Consider the following 18,383-nt stretch of genomic DNA (forward strand, 5'->3'; position numbering starts at 1 on the left):
CTCCTGTTCTGCATTATTAACAAGCCACTGATTCGCGCCAGGGCAAAGACCTTTGGAGGGATAAAAGTACAAAACATCACATCCTCAGGTCCCGCAATTAGAACTTGCATTGAAACCAGAAACCAGGCAGTGGAAACTTCATTCCGAGAAAGAAAAATTAATTTCAAAGGGTCGGGAAAGCTGATCCCTGGCCGCAGGCACTGCACGTACTGGGAAATGCACACGTTTTCAGCTGACCTTGACCAGGACATTGACATGAAGTGTGCACCAACCACCCACACTCAACAAATGCTCGTTATTATTTAGTTGTTATTTCTATGAAGGATTTGCCACCGATAATTAAATGCAGCTGTGCCCTCGAACGTCCTTGCCTTGAGTTCAACGCCTGCCCTCCCTGCGTATACGCAATATGTAAGGATAACAAAACTGAATGTATAAAATGGAGTGGTGATATAGAAATTCAATTTAAAAGTAAACTCATTGCAATCTTAAATAAGAGAATTGTAACAATTTATTACCCACCATTAAACTTAATAACATTTTCCTAATTGGGAAAAACAATTGAATATTCATTTAAGCATTATAATACGATTGCAGTATTTTTCCTTTTTTAAAGGATGTTTTGTGTTTGATAATTATTTGATTAATCATTTGATTAAGCTATTTATCATTTTAAATATTTTAAACTTTGTCTATAAAAAAAACCATTTTTATTATTTATTAATTGCTATATTTCCTACATATTAAATACCTAGCTCAAAAAACATTTGTATCAAATAATTTATTAAGCAATTGCTTTTATCAGATCCGCTTTCCAATTATAAATCTGTCCGTGTGAGAAAAACATTTGTAAAATAAATGTAGCATATTTTCCACCTAAGATACAAACAGTATGCCCAATTAATTGAGTGAATCAAATCAGCAAAAACTTCAAAAGCGTGCAACAAAGTTTTTCCGGAGGGGGAAAACTCACATTTGTCGCTGGCAAACACGTGCAGCGATTTATCTCGCATTACATTACAATGCGGCTCCAACTCGAGAGCATCTGTTGCCATCGGCGGTGGAAAATCTGCGGAAAATGGGTGGAAAGTGGGTGGAAAATGGCTGTAACTCGCGGGGCAACCACTCGAGGGCTCGTTCTCAAAAGCTGGGCGTGTGCTCCACTCAGCCCGGCAAAGGAAAATCTTCGGGGAAATTCCCGCTTTAAGTGCCCGCTCTTCGGTTCAGCGAAGGTGAATGTGAACATATCGATTTCTGATTTAGCCACTTCGTTATGGTAATTTTGTTGGCAGCCCCTCCTGCATTTCCCTTGTTTTCGGTGTTGACAATTTCGATGAGCGCGTGTCGGGCATTTGGCAGCCAATTTAATTGGCCACCCGTGCGGGAATTTCGGCTGTTTACGACAGGTTCCTGAAGATTTTATGGGAGCAGTGCCTGCCACGCGTTGCCCACTTTCGGGTGACTTGGATGCGCTGTTAAATACGCTGCCAACTTTCAGGCTTTTCCCAGCTAATTGAGAGCTTCGAAGTTCGAAGCTGGCTTTGTTGGCGGCGGTAATAAATCGACTTTTAACTGGCGTGTGATATTTTGGCATTTATATTTCGGCAACGGCCATCAATCAGAGTCATAAACATAAAAAGGTGCCTGGAACGTGATCGCAATGGGTTTGTTGTAGTTGCTTTGTTTTTGTTTTTGTTTTTGCAGCTGGCGGCGGCAGTAAAAGTTGCTGCAGTAGAGCGCGTGCATTCATAAATATGATCCATGGATTGGGCAAATGAAGTGCACATGCAAATGGCTTCTGAAGTGGGTTGGTGCTATCAAAGGAGTTGATTGAGATAATCCAAGTACAGCGGAATATCTCAACATTTTATGTTCAATGAGAATTAAGGTGGGCGTAATTTAAAATGCAAGGCTGTAAAACAGAGTCGACATTGCATTTTTAATGTTGGGATTATCGTTTTTATAGTTTCATAAAAATGAGCAATTTTCTTGAAATACTAATCAATACTTACGCAATCAGAATCGAAGGTTCGAACACCTAGTTTCTCTATCCATTAGTTTCATATGAGAAAATACTTACTCAGACCAAAAACCATACTTTTGAATTTTTTTTTGGTTTTAAAAATCATTTACAAAATAATCAAGAAAAACTACATTCTTTGTGACTCTAATAAAAGTTAATACTGCCGAATTTATGGAGGAGAGTGATTGCAAAAAAGTAGGTATAGTATGCACTCACCTTAATTAACGCATTTAAAGTTTTGACCACCGGCTGTGAGTGGTAACCCTCCTCCGCCGAATTTCCCTTGAGGATGGGGCATTGCAAAACTTGTCGCATGCATTTGCCGCACGATTCGCTTGTCGATTGCACGTCGTGCGCAGATCCCTTAATGGAGTTTTTACTTTTCGCCTCCTCTAGTTTCCAGACCTCTTCCTCCGCCCCGAAATCAGCATAATGTGAGCAACGCCACTCTGATCGTGGTATATAAACCTGCGATGGCCAACCAAAATCGATTCATTACGTGTGAAAGTGTCGAAGAGAAGTGACTTAATACGCAAATCGAAAACGGAAGAAAGCATAACGGGGGAAAATGATACAAATTTCAAAAGCAAGTGAATTTAAAGTGTTTTTGTGATGAATTTAACAAATTATTTTCTTATATTTAGCGGGCTTTGATATGTGTTCTGATGTGTCTGGGCTCACCCGTTTTGGGTAGCTTCTTTCATGGTTCTTCGGCGGTGGGCGTGCCCGTGGGAGTTCCAGTTCCGGTGCCAGTTCCAGTGCCATCACCATTTCCGGTTCCATCTCCAGTGGCTGTTCCCACTCCTGTGGCCGTTCCCGCTCCGGTAGCTGTTCCCGTTTCCGATACTGTCACTGTGCCGGCGGCTTATAACGTTCATCAGCCATATAATACCTATGGACCTCCAGATCATTATGCTCCAGCTCCTCCTGCTCCGGCGATTTTTAAATATGCCGCTTCTTATGCTTCCCCTCAGCCAGTCATTAAGTACTCTTTGGGAGCTCCAGTGACCACAACTACTACTACCTATACGGGATTTACAGCACCACCGACGGCACAGTTTGCCGCACCACCGCCAGTACAATTTGCGGCAGCAGCACCACCGCAGTTCATAGCCAGATTTGCGGCCCCGCCCACTGGTTACCAGCTTGCAGCTGCCCCCTCCTACGGAAGATTTAAACTTCACTTTGGGTCACCACCTCATCATTCCCCGGCCGCCGTCTATGGACCTCCACCCACCACATTTAACACTCAGGGCTGGTAACTTGAGAAACCAAAACCCCAGATGGGCCCCGGCTCATTATGCATAACTATGAATGATAATTTCCTCAAATTAGCAATTAATTAAATCTAAATAATGTTGTTATGTTTTGTATTATCCGCAACTCGTGAATTTATGCGCAGAACGCGCAGCGTATCGATTAAATTATGCTTATATTAAAAAACCCATAAATAATTCAGATGTTTTCATGGCTCCAAGCAGTTTTTGACTCCGTCAATTTTGGCCAAAGGCGAGGCATGACTTTGAGAGGGCCCAGACAAAATACTGCCAAATTTGCCGCTATTAACTCCAACTTCTGGCCAACTGACCTAACTCAATGAATAAAGGCGAGAAAGAGATTTGGGTCAACAGTTTAAGCCTTAAAGAGCTTTTAAGTTAAAGATCTACAACTTATTTACTCTACAAACATAGGTTTTGAATACATAAATCAAGTTAATTGTTGATTTCCGCATTAAATGTTTGACTAGTATTTTAATAGGTGTCATATTTTACAGTTATCGAAAAACTGTTCATCTTAGAAACTTAGTATTTAAGAAAAGGTAAAATAAAACAAAAAAAGGGTAACAAATTTACAACATTAAATATAAATTAAGGAAATTTAATTTAACAATAAATAAATTATACCTTTTCTACTACTTAGGTGATTTAAAAATCCAAAATGTAAGTTTCAGGAATAATGTTACCAAGCTCAATATTTTGAGGCTTTAAAAATACAAAATTATACATATAAGTGTAAAATATTAAACCACAAATTAAAAAACATTCCATCATATTAATAGAAAAGATATTCCCACCTTTTAATGTACTTAACCCAAAAATGTATACTAGAAAGTTAGTCCACTTTTTGTTCAGTGCACATATAAATTAGATGCGAATAGATTTTGATTAAGTCCCGCCGGCTGAGGTCAATCTTTGACGAGAGACCCACAAAGCAAGAGCGACAATCAAAACACCGAGATATGGACAACAATCGGGTCTTTAGCATGCAAATCTCGCACCGCTCCGTCAAAGTCCTCCGTTTTGGTTGGGGGCTAATGGCTTTTATGTTTGTGCGGCATTTCTGGCTCCTGCTGTCACATGACGCTCGATTCGATTTGTGTTTAATAAGCTCAAATGCTGTCGACATGCCTGAGCTATGCAGCAAAGTCTAGAACAGTGGTGGAGCCACGGGGGCTGTTACCAAAATATACGTCATCTTACCCCTTTTTTCAGTGATCTTTCCAAACCAGTGCTAACTCATGTAGTGGCATAGTTTGGATGCCAATAAAAATGACCAACAATGATTTATATGCAAGGCAGCCAAGTATCAATATTATCAATAGACAAAACTGCCCGGCAACAGCTTTGTTAAGCCACAAACAAATGGACAAAGTAAACAAACAAAGGCAACAAAATGCCAAAAAGCTTCGTCTTGGCCTGCACTCAAGTGTTGGCCCAAAGCATTCACAAAAAAAAACACAAAATAAAGAGCCAGAGGAAGACCTGAAAAGAGTGAGAGAGTGAGAACCGATCGCACGGCTCCTCCATACGCATATAAAAAGCATCTTCAGCTGGCTCACAAATTTTAATCAGCAGCCAAAGCTGCGACAGCCAACATCAACGAACGATTGTCGATTAAAAAGTGTTGAAATTAAGAACAAGAACTGCGAATAAGTGTTGAAAGTGAAAATGGCGCCCAACGTGAGTGTTTAACAAGAAGAAGAGTGTGTGTGTAAAGAGCTATTAAACTCCATTAAAACCACTTTCAGTTGACCTGTGCGTGGATTGTACTGCTGCAACTTTGGAGCCTGGCTGTGGCCGATGTCTCGCACTTGGATTACTCTATTACACCCAGTTCCCAGCTGGCCTACTACCATTATCCAGCTCCCAATCGGCCGGGTGTCCAAAGAGCAGCCCAGAGGAGTCAGTACCAACAGTATCCCCATGTGGCTCGTCAGTTTGCCGAGCCCTCCCTGGAGCAGGCTGCCTTTACCCAGGCTCTGACCAGTCAGGGCTATGTATTTGGAGCACCCTCGGCGCCACTTCAGGTGGCTCCCTCGCAGCAGGTGGCTAGTTCCTCCACTGGTCGTTCCATAGCCTCCGCCTCGGTGGATGCCAATTCGCTGAACCTCAAGTTGCCAGTGCCCTTTGGCATTGCACCACTGAATGTGGCGCAACTTCCGCTGCAGGCTGGAGCACCCTACGCCAGTGTGCCCAGGACCACAGGCCTCACTTCCTATGGAACACCGCAGATACAGAGGCGCTGATCCACCTTTCCTAACATGCCTAGAATAATAATACATTTAAAACAGAGCCAGAGCCAGAGCCAGAGCCATCCCGACTGATCATCAAACTGCGATGACTTCTCCTCTTAGTGAATACACACATTGATAATAATAAACTTGCCATCTAAGCTTAGTCTTTTGGTTGAGTGTATTTTTATTGGCCATTTTTAGTCTCATTGCCATCGATGGAGAGACTGCATTTGCATAATATTTTGAAGGTTGAGACGCAGACACACAAAAAAGACAACAACAAAAAAGGGGTCTGCACCTTTCACTCTCCTCCGATGGGTTGATGTTGGGCATTAACATACACACAAAAATCGGGCCAAGAGATCTCCATCATCCGCTCCTCATAATGAGACCTTAAACTTGGCATTGGAAATGGCTGTAAAAACAAATGAAATCAAGCGAGCGACTAACTTTTGACGTGTATTTATGAAAGCCAATTAAAGTCAAGTGCCATTGATCAGTTCTGGGAACGGAACTGGGGATTTGGAAACACTTCTACAAATATTTATTGCAGGGGGAATAGAACCTGCTTTCCCGCGAAAACAAAAACAGGAATTCGAATGTGATCTGCATAAATTTGGCTTTCGAAAATCCATTAAAGCAAACGGTACTGACGACAGCCAAATAATTCTTAAGAGGGATAAAGCTTCTTGGAGGGGCTCTAAATCAGCTTGCGATCCAATTAAAATGGTTAACTAGGAAGTGAGCGGATCGCACCGCTCTGAAGTGAAGTGCTGAAGACAAGAAGGTGATGGCGATGGTAAATATGGTACATATATTTCCGTGCTTGACTCACATCATCGGTCGAGAATTTCAGTCCAGAAATTGTCTTAACAACTCGGACTCAAACTGTACCACCTGTGGCTGTGCTGACCGCCAAGATTGGATCACTCCGATCAGAAGTGGCGGCAATGCGCATACAGAATAAAGTATACAGTTACATGCGTGGGGCAATTTGATATATATATATATATATATATACATATATATCTTGCCCTCTCGACTCGTCATCGCAACAGCCTTGAGATCAGCGTCATCATCGGATTGGATTCCAGAAGCAGTTGTGGATTATCGAATAAAAAATGCCCTGTCGATGTCGCTATCTATTTTCTTCAATTAAAAACACTAAAAATTGTAAATTATTCCTTTAAATAATGTATTAAGCTTGGTATAGGTTTAAGCCAACTAAAGTGTCAAAGATTTAATTTAATTCATAATTTTATCTCTTAAAAATATGTTGATATATGCTTAAACTGAAAAACCGCATCGCTCATAAATTAATCGCACTTTTAATTACCTCATTATAAACACAATAAATAATCGGAATTCTCTTCCGAAACGCCCCCTTCAAAAATATCGTTTTTTATCAATTCGTTTAAAAGGTCGGTAGTTAGTTAGTAAGGAAAGCTTGGGTAAATTTGGCAAAAAAAAACAAAATCTGTAAGAGTATATTTATGACTGGGGTGTAACATTGTAAGATCGTTTTCGCTTGCTTTGGTATATAGGAAAAATACCCCCATCGTAAAGAGCACAACAATGCAAATCGCAGAGCCACCAGCATCGGCACACCAGATGACTGCGATGCTGTTGACCAGGCCAGCACGTGACCGAGTGAGCTGTGATGGCTCATTAAGTCCGCAAGCCGGTTTCGGCAGCTTCATCACTCCACTCCACTCCTCGCCCTCGCCTCGTTGGCCAATTAAGCCGCCTCGAAATGATTGAGCCAGGCCAGCCGGTGGATGAGGCAGCTACAGCCACATCTTCATCTACATTACATCCTGTGACCGGATGGCGTCAAGGTCAGGTCAACACGAAAACAAATGAAGCTTCGGCGGCAAGGATGAGAGCGAAATTTACGACCGCTTTTTATTGGCGAACCTGCGAGCCATTAAAAAGTGAACTAATGAGACATTTAGTGGTGCGGAATTGCGGCCTGGGGGGTGTTGGCGATTTTTATAGCCAATTTGGCTTAGATTGCGGCCAATTCAATGCAAGGCGGCGTACACTGATGGCCCAAACAGACTGCAAATTACGCCAAGACAGCCCAACCACCGAGGGAGTCTTCAACTGCATACAAATGTGGATCAGTGCACTTAAAACAATTTTTTAAATAAGTTTAAAATTAAACATTAGCTAAAATTAAAAATAAATACCTTTCTGATATTTGTGTATACTTTTTCACTTTCCAGTAAATATATCAACTTAAAGTCAATTTAAATTTGTTGATTTAGAAATTGAATTTCCTATTGAGAATCTGAAAGCTATAGTAAAAACAAAATACTTCCAGATCTTATGTAAATGCTTAGTTTTATTGATATAAATTTAATTATACTATATATTTTATGTGAAAATAAAAATTTGTTGAATTTTCTGGGTACGTTAAAACCTTTTAAACTTATTGAGAAAATTTAAGTGACTTCCTTAATAATCATCAATGGTTCTTGGCTAGAATTTGATTAATAAAATAGTAAAATATCATATATCATAAAAAGTAAACCATTTTGTTCAGTGCAATCACATATCCGTGCGCCAACTTGGACGACTTCCGACAATACATTGGGCAATTGAAGGCAGAGCACGTCTTGGCCAAATGGCGATCATGTATGCCGCTTGGCACTTTACCAGGTGGGCCAGCGAAAGAAGCGGCCAAAATTCGGCTCAGACAGAATGTCCCCCCAAGAGCACGGATATGGGCACGAGCTATATAAGCTACTGAGTTGGCTGCAGATGAACATTATCGCTCAAGAGCTTTAGACAAACCCAACCCACCACCAGCAAAATGTACAAGTTTGTAAGTTGACTCGAGGAAGTACTACCATAAAAAGGAGGATTGAATTGATTGAATTATTTATATGTTTCCTATTTTCCAGTTGGTTCTCGCTGCCCTCATTGCCTGCTCTGCGGCCAAGCCCGGAGTTGTGGCCCCATTGGCTGCTCCTCTGGCCTACGCCAACGCTCCGCTGTACGCCGCCGGTGGCAGCAGCCAGGTGGATGTCCGCAACAACTACGACGGCACCCTGTCCTCCTACACCACGGCTCCCTTCGAGTTCACCGCCCCCTACTCCAGCCGCTATGTGTCCGGGATCCCAGCTGCTCCCGCCGTAGTGGCCAAGTACGCCGCTGCTCCCCTGGCTGCTGCTCCTTTGGCTGCTGCTCCTTTGGCTGCTGCTCCTTATGCCGCTCCCTATGCCGCCGCCGCCTACTCCGCCTATCCCTACGCCTCGCCCTACGCTGCTCCCTATCTGGCATCTCCCTACGCCGCTCCTTACGCAGCTCCCTTCGCCGCCGCTGCCCCAGCTCCAGTGGTGGTCTAAGGACACACCTCGTAACCAAGCCAAACTATAGAAAATTTTTGTAAACAAACTTGAAATTAAATTACGAACAAACAACTTAAAAACACTGTATTATTTATTTTTGGATTAGCCATTATTAGCGAATCAAAAATAATTGGTAATAACTACTTTACTAAATCTATTGATATGCGATCTTACCATTGCAGCTTTAAAATCCGATTAACTAGATGTGTAGATGAATGGAAATATTGATATTTGATTTCGAGCTTAAAAAGATATCCCATTCCATATTTTGTCATTATCTTGCATTGTTATGGCCAAAAAAGAGTTTTTTTTTAAATCATTACATTATTAAAATTTGCAAAACATTCAAATTTGCATTGTAAATTCAAATCGCATTATAAATTTGACTACGAGAACTGAAATTTCATATTTGGCTTATTAAAGCCGAAAACCAGGACATATTTGTTGTGTTTTTTCTTAGGGAAGTTCAAGCAACAGAAGTTAGTCAGATTGTAAACAATTTTGGTTACGATTGCGTCGCCACCTAAGGCGCAATAACGATTTTTATTTATGGTCGAAGCAATATTTATGGGTTATCATAATCATATGCCACTTATGGGGAACTGTCAATGCCTGGGCTCGGTTTGGCCCCATATTATATAATCTTGGGCCGTGCTTTCAAATCGCCCAAGAAGTTATTGGCCCCTCGATCGATGGCATTCGCAGTCACGACTTTGCTGACCAACTAAAGCGGATTGGGTTACCTCACCTCAAAGCCAGCCAGCCCATTAGGTTGAGTGGGCCAAGTCGCCGACGAAAGTGAAGAAATGCAAGTGCAAGTCTTTTGAACAAAGACCCTCTCGATTTCCCTATAAATAATATTGGATTTTGGCAATGAAAAGACATTAACAGCCGAACCAACAGGTCGAGCACATCGATCGCGAAGCTAATCCCCAAAAGAAACCAAACAACAAAACCCCCAAGCAAGATGTGGCAACTGACATGGGTAAGAGGATTAAAGGAAATTTTTTTTATAGATTTATTTATTAATTTGAATACATTTTCATTAGGCCTTTGCATTGGCTTTCCTTTTAGTGGGTGGTGAGGCCAAGCCCTCGCAGTTTTATAACCATCACTTTAACCACTTTGATCCTCATCATGCGAGCCACTTTGATGGGCACCATCTGAACCACTTGGATACCCTACATGCTCTGCCGCACCATTTGGATTACGCGGTGCAGGAGGCAGTTCTTCCGCCGCCGGCTCCTTTGCTTCCTGCGGTGGCTCCACCACCAGCATTTGCTCCTGCCCCGCCGGCTTACGGTCCTGCACCACCTGTTTATGGACCAGCACCACCCGTATTTGCTCCTGCTCCACTTTTGCCAGCTCCTGCTCCTCTGTTACCCGCTCCAGCACCACTTCTACCCGCTCCAGCACCACTTCTACCAGCATCAGCACCATTTTTACCTGCACCAGCTCCGCTTTTACCCGCTCCTGCACCTGCTTTCCTCCCAGCTGCTGCACCACTTCTGCCAGAGTTCCATGTGCCCACCGTCACCCACCAAGTGCTGCCACCCATCCTGGAGGCGGTGCCCTTTGCACCCACCTATCGAGCCATTCCTGGACCCAAGACCACCACCCACCGCGTGTCCGTTGGGTATGCATTCCCCAAACTGCTGGCCGCGCCCCACGCCCACCTAAAAGCCCTGCCCTTGAAGTTCGCCCATCACCATTACCATTCGTTGTTCTAGGACAATGAAAAAAAACCATTTGGATGATGGGAACCTCACCAAAGAGTCATCAAAGTCAGCTAGTAAATGTTAAATTGTAATATACAAGTATACCAAAATATAACAATAATTTATCGAATAATTATAGAGAAATAAAACGAAGTTTAAAAATACTTAAGATTTTTAATATAAATGGGGTTGCATAGAAAAAGATTAATCAGCGAATTCTACAAAAACCTAATCATGTAAAATGTCTACAAGTTGCACAAAACATTCTAAGCAATTTAGACCCAAAATAGAAAAAGCACATTCTTTGGCTTTTTGCGATTGATAAAATCCTAGGCACACCAAAAATTAGGCAAAAGAAACATAACTGATATCTGATTCAGACTCTCATTACGAACCAGACGCGTCGTAATGTCGCCAAATGCGGTTTCAGTTAGTCGGCCAACACTTACATACACACAATTGGTAACATACACACACACACACACACACACTATAGCGAGTGACAGAAATGTTGCTAGTGAATTTCCAACTGCACGCAACAAGAAATCAAATCCGAAATTCCATACACAAACCTGGCCCAAACACGCGACAATTGTTGCAACAAAAGAAAAAAACAAACAAAAGTGGTAATTGAATTAAATGATTTGGCCAAGCGGCGGTAGGGAAACACGTATTTTGGGTAAATAATTGCAGCTCATTTCGTCGCACCACCCACCAGCAAAAAGGCAGCAGAAATATAAACGAAACCCAACCCGAGACTGTCATAAAGCCAAGCCAACGAAATCTTGCCCAATGTTGGCCTAGGTTATGGTCGGGAATTGCGTGCAATTATGAAAGTTTTCGGGGGCGATCGACGTAAGAGGCGACCGATTGATTATTAAGTACATATAGCGGGCCGATCCAGTAAAGCGCCCTTCATCCAATGCCCAATATAGAAAGTCTTCCAAGGTGTTTTCGTATGCTTGTCCATGGATAATCCATGGGCTACAGAATTATAAAAGCGTTGCTCACTCGCCAGTTGGATATCACAGTTCAGTCTGCCCTCCAGCTAATCACAGCCAGCCACACATCCTTAATCCAAGCAAAATGTTCGCCAAGATTGTGGTGAGTTTGAAAGGAAAGTCCTGTGGGTTTTTTAATTTAATTGTTTTATGTTTTTTTTTTGCAGCTCGTTGCCCTCTGCGTGGCCTCTGCCCAGGCTGGTCTCCTGCCCTTCCATGCTCCTGCTCCTCTAGCTGCTCCTCTGGGTACTCCCTTCGCTGCTCCATTTGCGGCTCCTCTGGCTGCTCCCGTGGCTGCTCCTGTGGCTGCTCCTGTGGCCACTGCTGGAGTGGTGGCTCCCTATGCCTCCAGCTTCAATGCCCACCGCATCAACCATGCCGTGGCCTACCCAGTGGCTCCAGCTCCAGCTCCAGTGGCCTTTGCCGCTCCCGTTCCCGCTCCTCTGCCCGTTCCCGTGGCTGCTCCTGCTCCAGTGGCCTTTGCTGCTCCTGCTCCCGCTCCTGTGGCCTTTGCTGGCCCCCTTCCCGTTCCCGCTCCTCTGCCAGTGGCTGCTCCTGCTCCTGTGGCCTTTGCCGCCCCCGCCAAGGTTGGATTCGGTCTGCCCGCCTACGCCGCCGCCCCCGCTCCCCTCGGATTCGCCCCTGCTTCGGCGCCAGTGGCCTTCGCCGCCCCCGCCAAGTTTGGATTCGGACCCTTTGCTGCCCCCCTGGCAGCTCCAGTGCCAGCGCCTCTGGCTGTGGCCCCCAAGTTCGCCCCCGCCCCCTACTTCTTCTAAGGAACTAAGGCTCACCGGATCACCCAACTCACTCCCATCCGTCCTATTAGCTTGTAGAACTTAGCCCAAATCTTCATACCTAGAGAGCAGCAATGCTTGGCGAATAAACAATTAAATCATTAATCAATTATATATCAAGTTTTTTCTTGGGGCGATTCATATGGCTGTTTTTAGTGATATTTCCTAAGATAGTTACCTTGGGGTATACATGTTAAAATCATGTTTTAAATGATTAATGCTATGACAAAGCGACGACAATTAACAGTTTATATTTTTTAATGGTAGGTGTAAAATTTCTAATGAATGGTTAAACATTGGTTTTCGGAAATTAAACTTTAGTATTATTAATCTATATAACTAGTTTAAAAATATCATAATTTTTATACCATTTATCTACCCCATTAGCCTTTCATAAATAACATCGTACTACTACACATTCAATTTTAATAAATTAGCTTACATTCAAATTTTGTTTGGTACACTACACCATTAGTTACAACAAAAAAAAGGATTTAAAAAAATAAAACTATATTTAAAAAACAAACATTTATATTATTTACCTAACAATCAATTTTATTTCATGTTTCATCTTATTACAAATAAGTTAAAATACATTTCTTATATTATATGTTTGATTTCCTGCTAAAACCGCTTGTGCTTGACATGACCAATTCTCTGGAAGAGCGGAACATGTTCGTAGGGCGTGTGTGAAATGGGCACGGAATCGTAGGTGACGTGGGCAATCTTGGTGAGAGGTGCCACAATGGTGTAGCCAGGATGTTGGTTCAGCTCCTGGCGTGTGGCGGCAACCGCCTCAGGATGATGATAGATCACTGGGTGATGGTAAATGACCGTGGCGGTCAGGCACCCACTCAACAAGGCGAAAAACACAATAAGCTATAAAACAAAAAACAAAAACATTAAGATAAGAAATTTTAAGGAAATAACCAAGAATTCACCCTGTTTACCTTGATCATTCTCTGGTAAGATTCTGACTCGGACTGCACTTCAACTAAACTGAAATCCGCCGAAGGCCAATCAATTTATAGGCTCGTCTTCATCGCTGGTTTTCCATCTAAAAACAGTTAGGAACCGGTTGGTTGACAATCCCCTGAGATTCCCAATTGCATTTCCTTCGGCACCGGGAACCTGTTGCAACATCTGTGTAGTGGGAGCACTATTCCACTTGGCCTTTTGTCCCCTTCTCTTCCAAAAACCCGTTTTCAAGTTCAAGTTTAAAGCGTCTGCGCCGAAGATTGTCAAAGAGTCAGTGACTCTTTTGTGCACTTAATTATGGCTTTGTTGTCTTACATTTCTCTTTGTTTTTGTTTGTGTATAGGTTTTGAGTTAGTTGGTCGCACGTCTTCGGATTTGCCATTGTTTCCCCGTTTTTATGTCTTTTTTTTTTTAATTTAATCATTGCACAATCTTGTGTTTTTCGTGCTATTTTATGTTGGTTTCGGAGGTGTTAAGAATGGATTAGTTTGACTTTATTCGGCGGCGGTTTGGGCTCTTAATGTTTAAGCTGTTATAATCGGTGTTTTAATGGTTATACTAGGGCATACCTTAAGAAGAAGGTGGTTTAAGTTGGACAAAATACACAAAATGGCTTAAGTGCCAATAGGCTTACATTTTATTTAAATTAAGAAATAAAAAAGACACTTTGTATATTTCAAAATTGAATTAATTTGTCCGAAGTTAAGTTAAAGTGGTTGGATATATTTTATTTATATTTTGACTTAGTTCATTAAGAGTATCGAACAGAAAAACCAAATTTGTTTCTCATCCCTCTCCCCACCAAACATCCAAAGCCCATTGACCCCAAGACCAGAGTTCTCAATCTAATCGTGTGATCTGATCGGAGTCACATGAATGAATCTACGGAAAAGGCCACCCATTAGATTTAAAATGCCCGCGGGCCAGGAAAAAAACTGGAACTGGTAAATGCCAAACTCGATTACAGTTACAGATTATACAATGGAGGCCCAAAAGGCGAAAAACAGGTGTTGGAATTTGCCTTTACTTACCGCAGCATGCCACTGACTTAAGCAACTTGTTCATCGAATTAGATGTACTTTGTGGTGCCGTTTATTAAGTCATCGATGTCCATGTGGGGATGCAGACCATTGCACCGTGCACTGGGCGTTGGTATAAAAGAGCCGGGCTGGGATCAACTGCAGTGACATTATTGGTTAGTCAGCTTCTGCAGCAGCAGCCGGAAAATTTACCACCAGTAAAATGAATAAAGGGGTGAGTAATGCAAGGATATTTAATGGGGATCCCTTAGAGCTAAAAATATCCTGAAAAACACAGAAATTGTGATGGAATTCGATATATACCAACCATTAAGACATAGAAATTAAAAACTATTTAATTTCAGCTATTACTCGTGACGATCCTCTGCCTAACGACCTGCAGCCTGGCAGCTCCTGCTCCCGATCCTGCTCCAGAACCAGCTCCTGCTCCTGCTCCAGCTCCAGCTCCTTCGCCCAGCATTGGATATGGCATTGGACATGGCTACGGTGGTTATGGCCTGGGACTGGGCCTAGGATTCGGACACTATGGCGGTCACTATGGCGGCCATTACGGTGGACATTACGGAGGACTGGGATTGGGCTACCATGCACCCATCATCTCCAAGACGATCATCGGTGGCTATGGCTACGGCCTGGGGCACGGATATCTGGGTGGCTACGGACATGGACTGTACGGCGGACATGGTCTGGGATACGGACTGGGTTACGGCTATGGCCATGGCTGGTAGAGATGCAGTGCACCCAGGCCAAGTGCGGTCAGCCCAAGTGGAGCCAAGGCGAGCGTGCAACATGTGAGAGTTTCCAAACGAGTCATTTACTTCGCAGTACCCAAAACATTACGATAGCCTTAATCAGTCAATCACTCAGCAAGTCAATAAATCAATAAAGACAAAGCAACACTGTATAGAAAACTAGTTTCAATGATCATAGGTTTTTCGAAGCTCGGTCATAGCTAATTTATGTATTTATGGGTTTAAATTCATATTTTTCAAATAAAACATAGATGTTAGTCATTATTTGAATTTAATTTTCTTGGTAAGAAATAGGAATTATGGCCCAAAGATTAAACTAAACAAAATTTAAAATATTAACATATTCTGTAACCTAGCAATTTTCAAAAAAGTCAAAATCAAAGAAAATTTTACGATAAGTACAAAGATTTTATCGACAATTTTCCAATTTTAAGTTCGGGTGCCAGATTTTCTAAAATGTTTGAAGGTTGCTACCGATTTCCCAGACATATCCTTGTGATTTAAAAATATGCATGTGTCCCAGACTTTTAACAACGTACAAAATTCTGTTTTTTTTTAGTTCAAACGAAATATATTTCAGCATCAAACTCACTTCTTCCGATCAGTTTTTTATAATTTGAGTTTTACAAAACCTTCACTAATTTCTTTCTCTCTCTCTCTCTCTCTCTTATTTTCTCTCTGTGTATTCTTCCTTCTTCTCTCTCTCCGATCCAAGCGAAACGAAAGCCATGCAGAAAACGATGCTGTAAGGGATGGAGTCCCTCTACCAACCATGGGAAAGTCCGTAGGCAGGAGCAGCCAGAGCTGGATAGGCCGACTTGTAGCCCAGTCCCAAGGGAGCAGCCAAAGGAGCATGAGCCAGGCCCAAGGATCCATGAGCCAGACCCAGGGAACCATGAGCCAGGCTCAAAGGAGCATGAGCCAGGCCCAAGGAACCGTGGGTGAGGCCAATGGGACCATGGCCATATCCCAATCCGTAGGTCGAAATGGCCGGAGCAGCCAACGGAGCATGCGCCAAAGCTGGGGAGGCATAGCTAATCCTGGGGGCCAAGCCATAGGAGGCGATCGAAGGACCTGCCAAGGCGTGTCCATAGGAGATGGCCGGAGCAGCTGCAGCCAGTGGCAAGGCCGGAGCAGATAGTCCGCCCAAATAACCCGGAGCAGCAGCAGCACTGGCCAGGCAGAAGGCGGCAAAAACAAACTATTTTTTAGCAAAAAAAATAATATGGATTAAAAGAACTTTATCGAAAGGACTTCAATTCCACTTACGTAGTTGAACATTTTGGGTTTTTTAGTGCAAGTTGAACTCGTTGCAAGAACACAATGTTGAATAATGCCGCTGTCTAAGGCACAAATGCTTTTATAGCCCACAGACCTGGCCAAAATGTTGCACGAGAACGTATCCAAGCTGGAGACCAGAGACCCAGAGACTTTTACTTTTGTTCAATGGAGAGACCCGGCCCAAAACTGCGTCCAAGAGAGCCACATGCAAAGCTGGCCGGTCGGGTATCGAGATAGCGATAGATTTTTGGGTTTGGGTTTGGGACTGGGCCTGGGACCCGCCACAGAACCGCCTTGCCCCGCCCTGTACAACGCGGATGTTTGCCTGGGCTGAGATTGAGCCATACCCTTTCTCAGGGTGTTGCAAGATTTATCAAGGAAAAGGATTTCTTAACCATATTGTCCTATAAATAGGCAGTAAAAAAATTTATAAATTTATATAACCTTGAACAAACTTACTTCTAAGTTCTATGGAACAGAATTAACAAAAGTAGTTGACCTTTTATTGAATATTCAAAAACCTCAAAAAATGGATTGAAATAAATATGTGATTATTAAATTCAACAGTTCATATTTTACATAATATTTGAGTGAAATATAAAGTTATTTTATTGAATATAATGCATTTTATTTGTATATTTTTATAATTAAAATAACTTAAAACCGCAATGGATAAAATTTGAAACAAAAAATATTAAAATTGAGTCAAAAATGAATATTTACAACGATTTTCACCAGTGTATAAAAAATAGGTCTTGCACATTATAAATTATAAATTGCACATTTATTAGTAGAAGAGTAAAAACTTAAAATATCAACTACTAAGATATTTTGGGTACTCAGTCAACATTTAAACCTTTGTACCTACCCAGTAAACTTACATATAAATATAACAATAATTAAAACCCATGAACTCTTAAACTCTTTATAAAAACAGTTTAAGTTTAAATTAAGTTTAATATAGTCTAAAATTCCCGAAAAAGGGTATTTCCTCTGCGAGCAATAATCGCAACCATTTCTGTTTTGATTTTGAATAATTTCTGATAAATTTGTTTTTGGTCTATTTACCTTATGCCGCAGCCACGACAAGGTGTGTGTGAGAAAAACTTAAATTGCATTTTGTATCTTGCCTTTTTCGGTTCTTGTAAGCATTTATTTTCGTGCAGCCAACAAGTTTCGCTCATTCCGGCGTTTAAAATCATTTAAATGAACCGCTGCGAATGCGTGAGCCTATTATGCTGGTAGAAATTTTCGCAGTAAATGCTCGAGCATTCAGAGTCGAAGTCTTAATTACAACACAGGCCGGCAATGAATGGGGCGTGGCAGTTACACACCTGTGCGTAAAACCGTAGCAAAACCAGATCCGCCTCGAGATCGTTTTATGTGGGGCACAGCAAAAGCCAGTGCGGTACATGTGCGTTTAGAACAATAAACGATTGAAGGCAGGGGCGTGGGCAAGGTCGTTCAATTGTGGAGCGAGCGGGGATCCTGGGACAAACTACGCCTGTGGCGGATGCAAATTATGATCTGGTGCACCCATAACTCATGCGACAGCAGCAACAATGCCGAAGAAACTGCGGCTGCCAGTTAATTGCCAGCGACCCACTCAATGCATAATTTTGAGACAGCGTTTTACGCAAGCCCAAAGCACTTAACACTTATGAAAGGGGCGGGGTTTTGAAAGGAGTTAAAAAAGGGGCAACGGGGGCCGGGAACGGGGACTCCAGCACTTGTTGAAATCCCCGCCCTGCAGGCGATAGTCGAACCCACAAATGCATGCGTGTACTTAACCCTTTTGTCAATTTACATTAGACTCAACTACATATCTTTGCTGAAAATAAATTTTACTAACTTTAAAACTTAACTTGAATTTCCCTAAATTAAAAAATAACACATAGAAAGTAGCTTAACAATAAAACTTGTTAT

At 42.3% G+C, this 18,383-nt stretch overlaps 7 protein-coding genes across 8 annotated transcripts; 5 read left to right on the forward strand and 2 right to left on the reverse strand.

Annotated features, from left to right (window-relative positions):
• Positions 1–2,524: 2,524 nt before the first annotated feature.
• On the forward strand, positions 2,525–3,471 carry LOC128257030 (uncharacterized). The gene is made up of 2 exons (XM_052987829.1): positions 2,525–2,609; positions 2,668–3,471. Exons 1-2 carry the CDS (start codon positions 2,592–2,594, stop codon positions 3,283–3,285), a joined length of 636 nt encoding a protein of 211 aa, XP_052843789.1. The 5' UTR covers positions 2,525–2,591; the 3' UTR covers positions 3,286–3,471.
• A 1,394-nt stretch (positions 3,472–4,865) lies between these two features.
• Positions 4,866–5,700, forward strand: LOC128257037 (uncharacterized). Its single transcript, XM_052987838.1, has 2 exons — positions 4,866–4,983; positions 5,052–5,700. The coding sequence occupies exons 1-2, from the start codon at positions 4,972–4,974 to the stop codon at positions 5,547–5,549; spliced, it is 510 nt and encodes a 169-aa protein (XP_052843798.1). The 5' UTR covers positions 4,866–4,971; the 3' UTR covers positions 5,550–5,700.
• Positions 5,701–8,270: 2,570 nt separating this feature from the next.
• Positions 8,271–12,516, forward strand: LOC128257155 (uncharacterized). The gene is made up of 6 exons (XM_052988022.1): positions 8,271–8,367; positions 8,447–8,884; positions 9,797–9,878; positions 9,968–10,529; positions 11,547–11,715; positions 11,780–12,516. Exons 1-6 carry the CDS (start codon positions 8,356–8,358, stop codon positions 12,386–12,388), a joined length of 1,872 nt encoding a protein of 623 aa, XP_052843982.1. The 5' UTR covers positions 8,271–8,355; the 3' UTR covers positions 12,389–12,516.
• On the forward strand, positions 9,765–10,775 carry LOC128257028 (uncharacterized). The gene is made up of 2 exons (XM_052987827.1): positions 9,765–9,878; positions 9,943–10,775. The coding sequence occupies exons 1-2, from the start codon at positions 9,861–9,863 to the stop codon at positions 10,621–10,623; spliced, it is 699 nt and encodes a 232-aa protein (XP_052843787.1). The 5' UTR covers positions 9,765–9,860; the 3' UTR covers positions 10,624–10,775.
• Positions 12,517–12,923: 407 nt separating the features above from the next.
• On the reverse strand, positions 12,924–13,444 carry LOC128257064 (uncharacterized). Of its 2 annotated transcripts, none has more exons than XM_052987865.1 (2): positions 13,348–13,390; positions 12,924–13,285 (listed from the first exon to the last, which is right to left on the reverse strand). In XM_052987865.1, exons 1-2 carry the CDS (start codon positions 13,363–13,365, stop codon positions 13,031–13,033), a joined length of 273 nt encoding a protein of 90 aa, XP_052843825.1. In that variant the 5' UTR covers positions 13,366–13,390; the 3' UTR covers positions 12,924–13,030. The 2 variants fall into 2 exon arrangements, with proteins under 2 accessions (XP_052843825.1, XP_052843826.1); XM_052987866.1 differs by having other exon boundaries at positions 12,926–13,285; positions 13,357–13,444.
• Positions 13,445–14,492: 1,048 nt separating this feature from the next.
• On the forward strand, positions 14,493–15,440 carry LOC128257047 (holotricin-3). The gene is made up of 2 exons (XM_052987849.1): positions 14,493–14,638; positions 14,769–15,440. Exons 1-2 carry the CDS (start codon positions 14,627–14,629, stop codon positions 15,150–15,152), a joined length of 396 nt encoding a protein of 131 aa, XP_052843809.1. The 5' UTR covers positions 14,493–14,626; the 3' UTR covers positions 15,153–15,440.
• Positions 15,441–15,736: 296 nt separating this feature from the next.
• On the reverse strand, positions 15,737–16,591 carry LOC128257041 (cuticle protein 65). The gene is made up of 2 exons (XM_052987841.1): positions 16,446–16,591; positions 15,737–16,377 (listed from the first exon to the last, which is right to left on the reverse strand). The coding sequence occupies exons 1-2, from the start codon at positions 16,455–16,457 to the stop codon at positions 15,940–15,942; spliced, it is 450 nt and encodes a 149-aa protein (XP_052843801.1). The 5' UTR covers positions 16,458–16,591; the 3' UTR covers positions 15,737–15,939.
• Positions 16,592–18,383: the final 1,792 nt, after the last annotated feature.

The sequence above is a fragment of the Drosophila gunungcola genome, assembly GCF_025200985.1.
Source record: "Drosophila gunungcola strain Sukarami chromosome 3L unlocalized genomic scaffold, Dgunungcola_SK_2 000002F, whole genome shotgun sequence".
In the NCBI taxonomy this organism is placed as follows: domain Eukaryota; kingdom Metazoa; phylum Arthropoda; class Insecta; order Diptera; family Drosophilidae; genus Drosophila; species Drosophila gunungcola.

Excerpts from the sequence above, each read along its gene's own strand:
- LOC128257155 (XM_052988022.1), top strand. Across the intron at positions 9,879-9,967 it reads AGATGTGGCAACTGACATGG|TGGGTGGTGAGGCCAAGCCC; the intron begins GTAAGAGGATTA and ends CTTTCCTTTTAG. Across the intron at positions 11,716-11,779 it reads AAATGTTCGCCAAGATTGTG|CTCGTTGCCCTCTGCGTGGC; the intron begins GTGAGTTTGAAA and ends TTTTTTTTGCAG.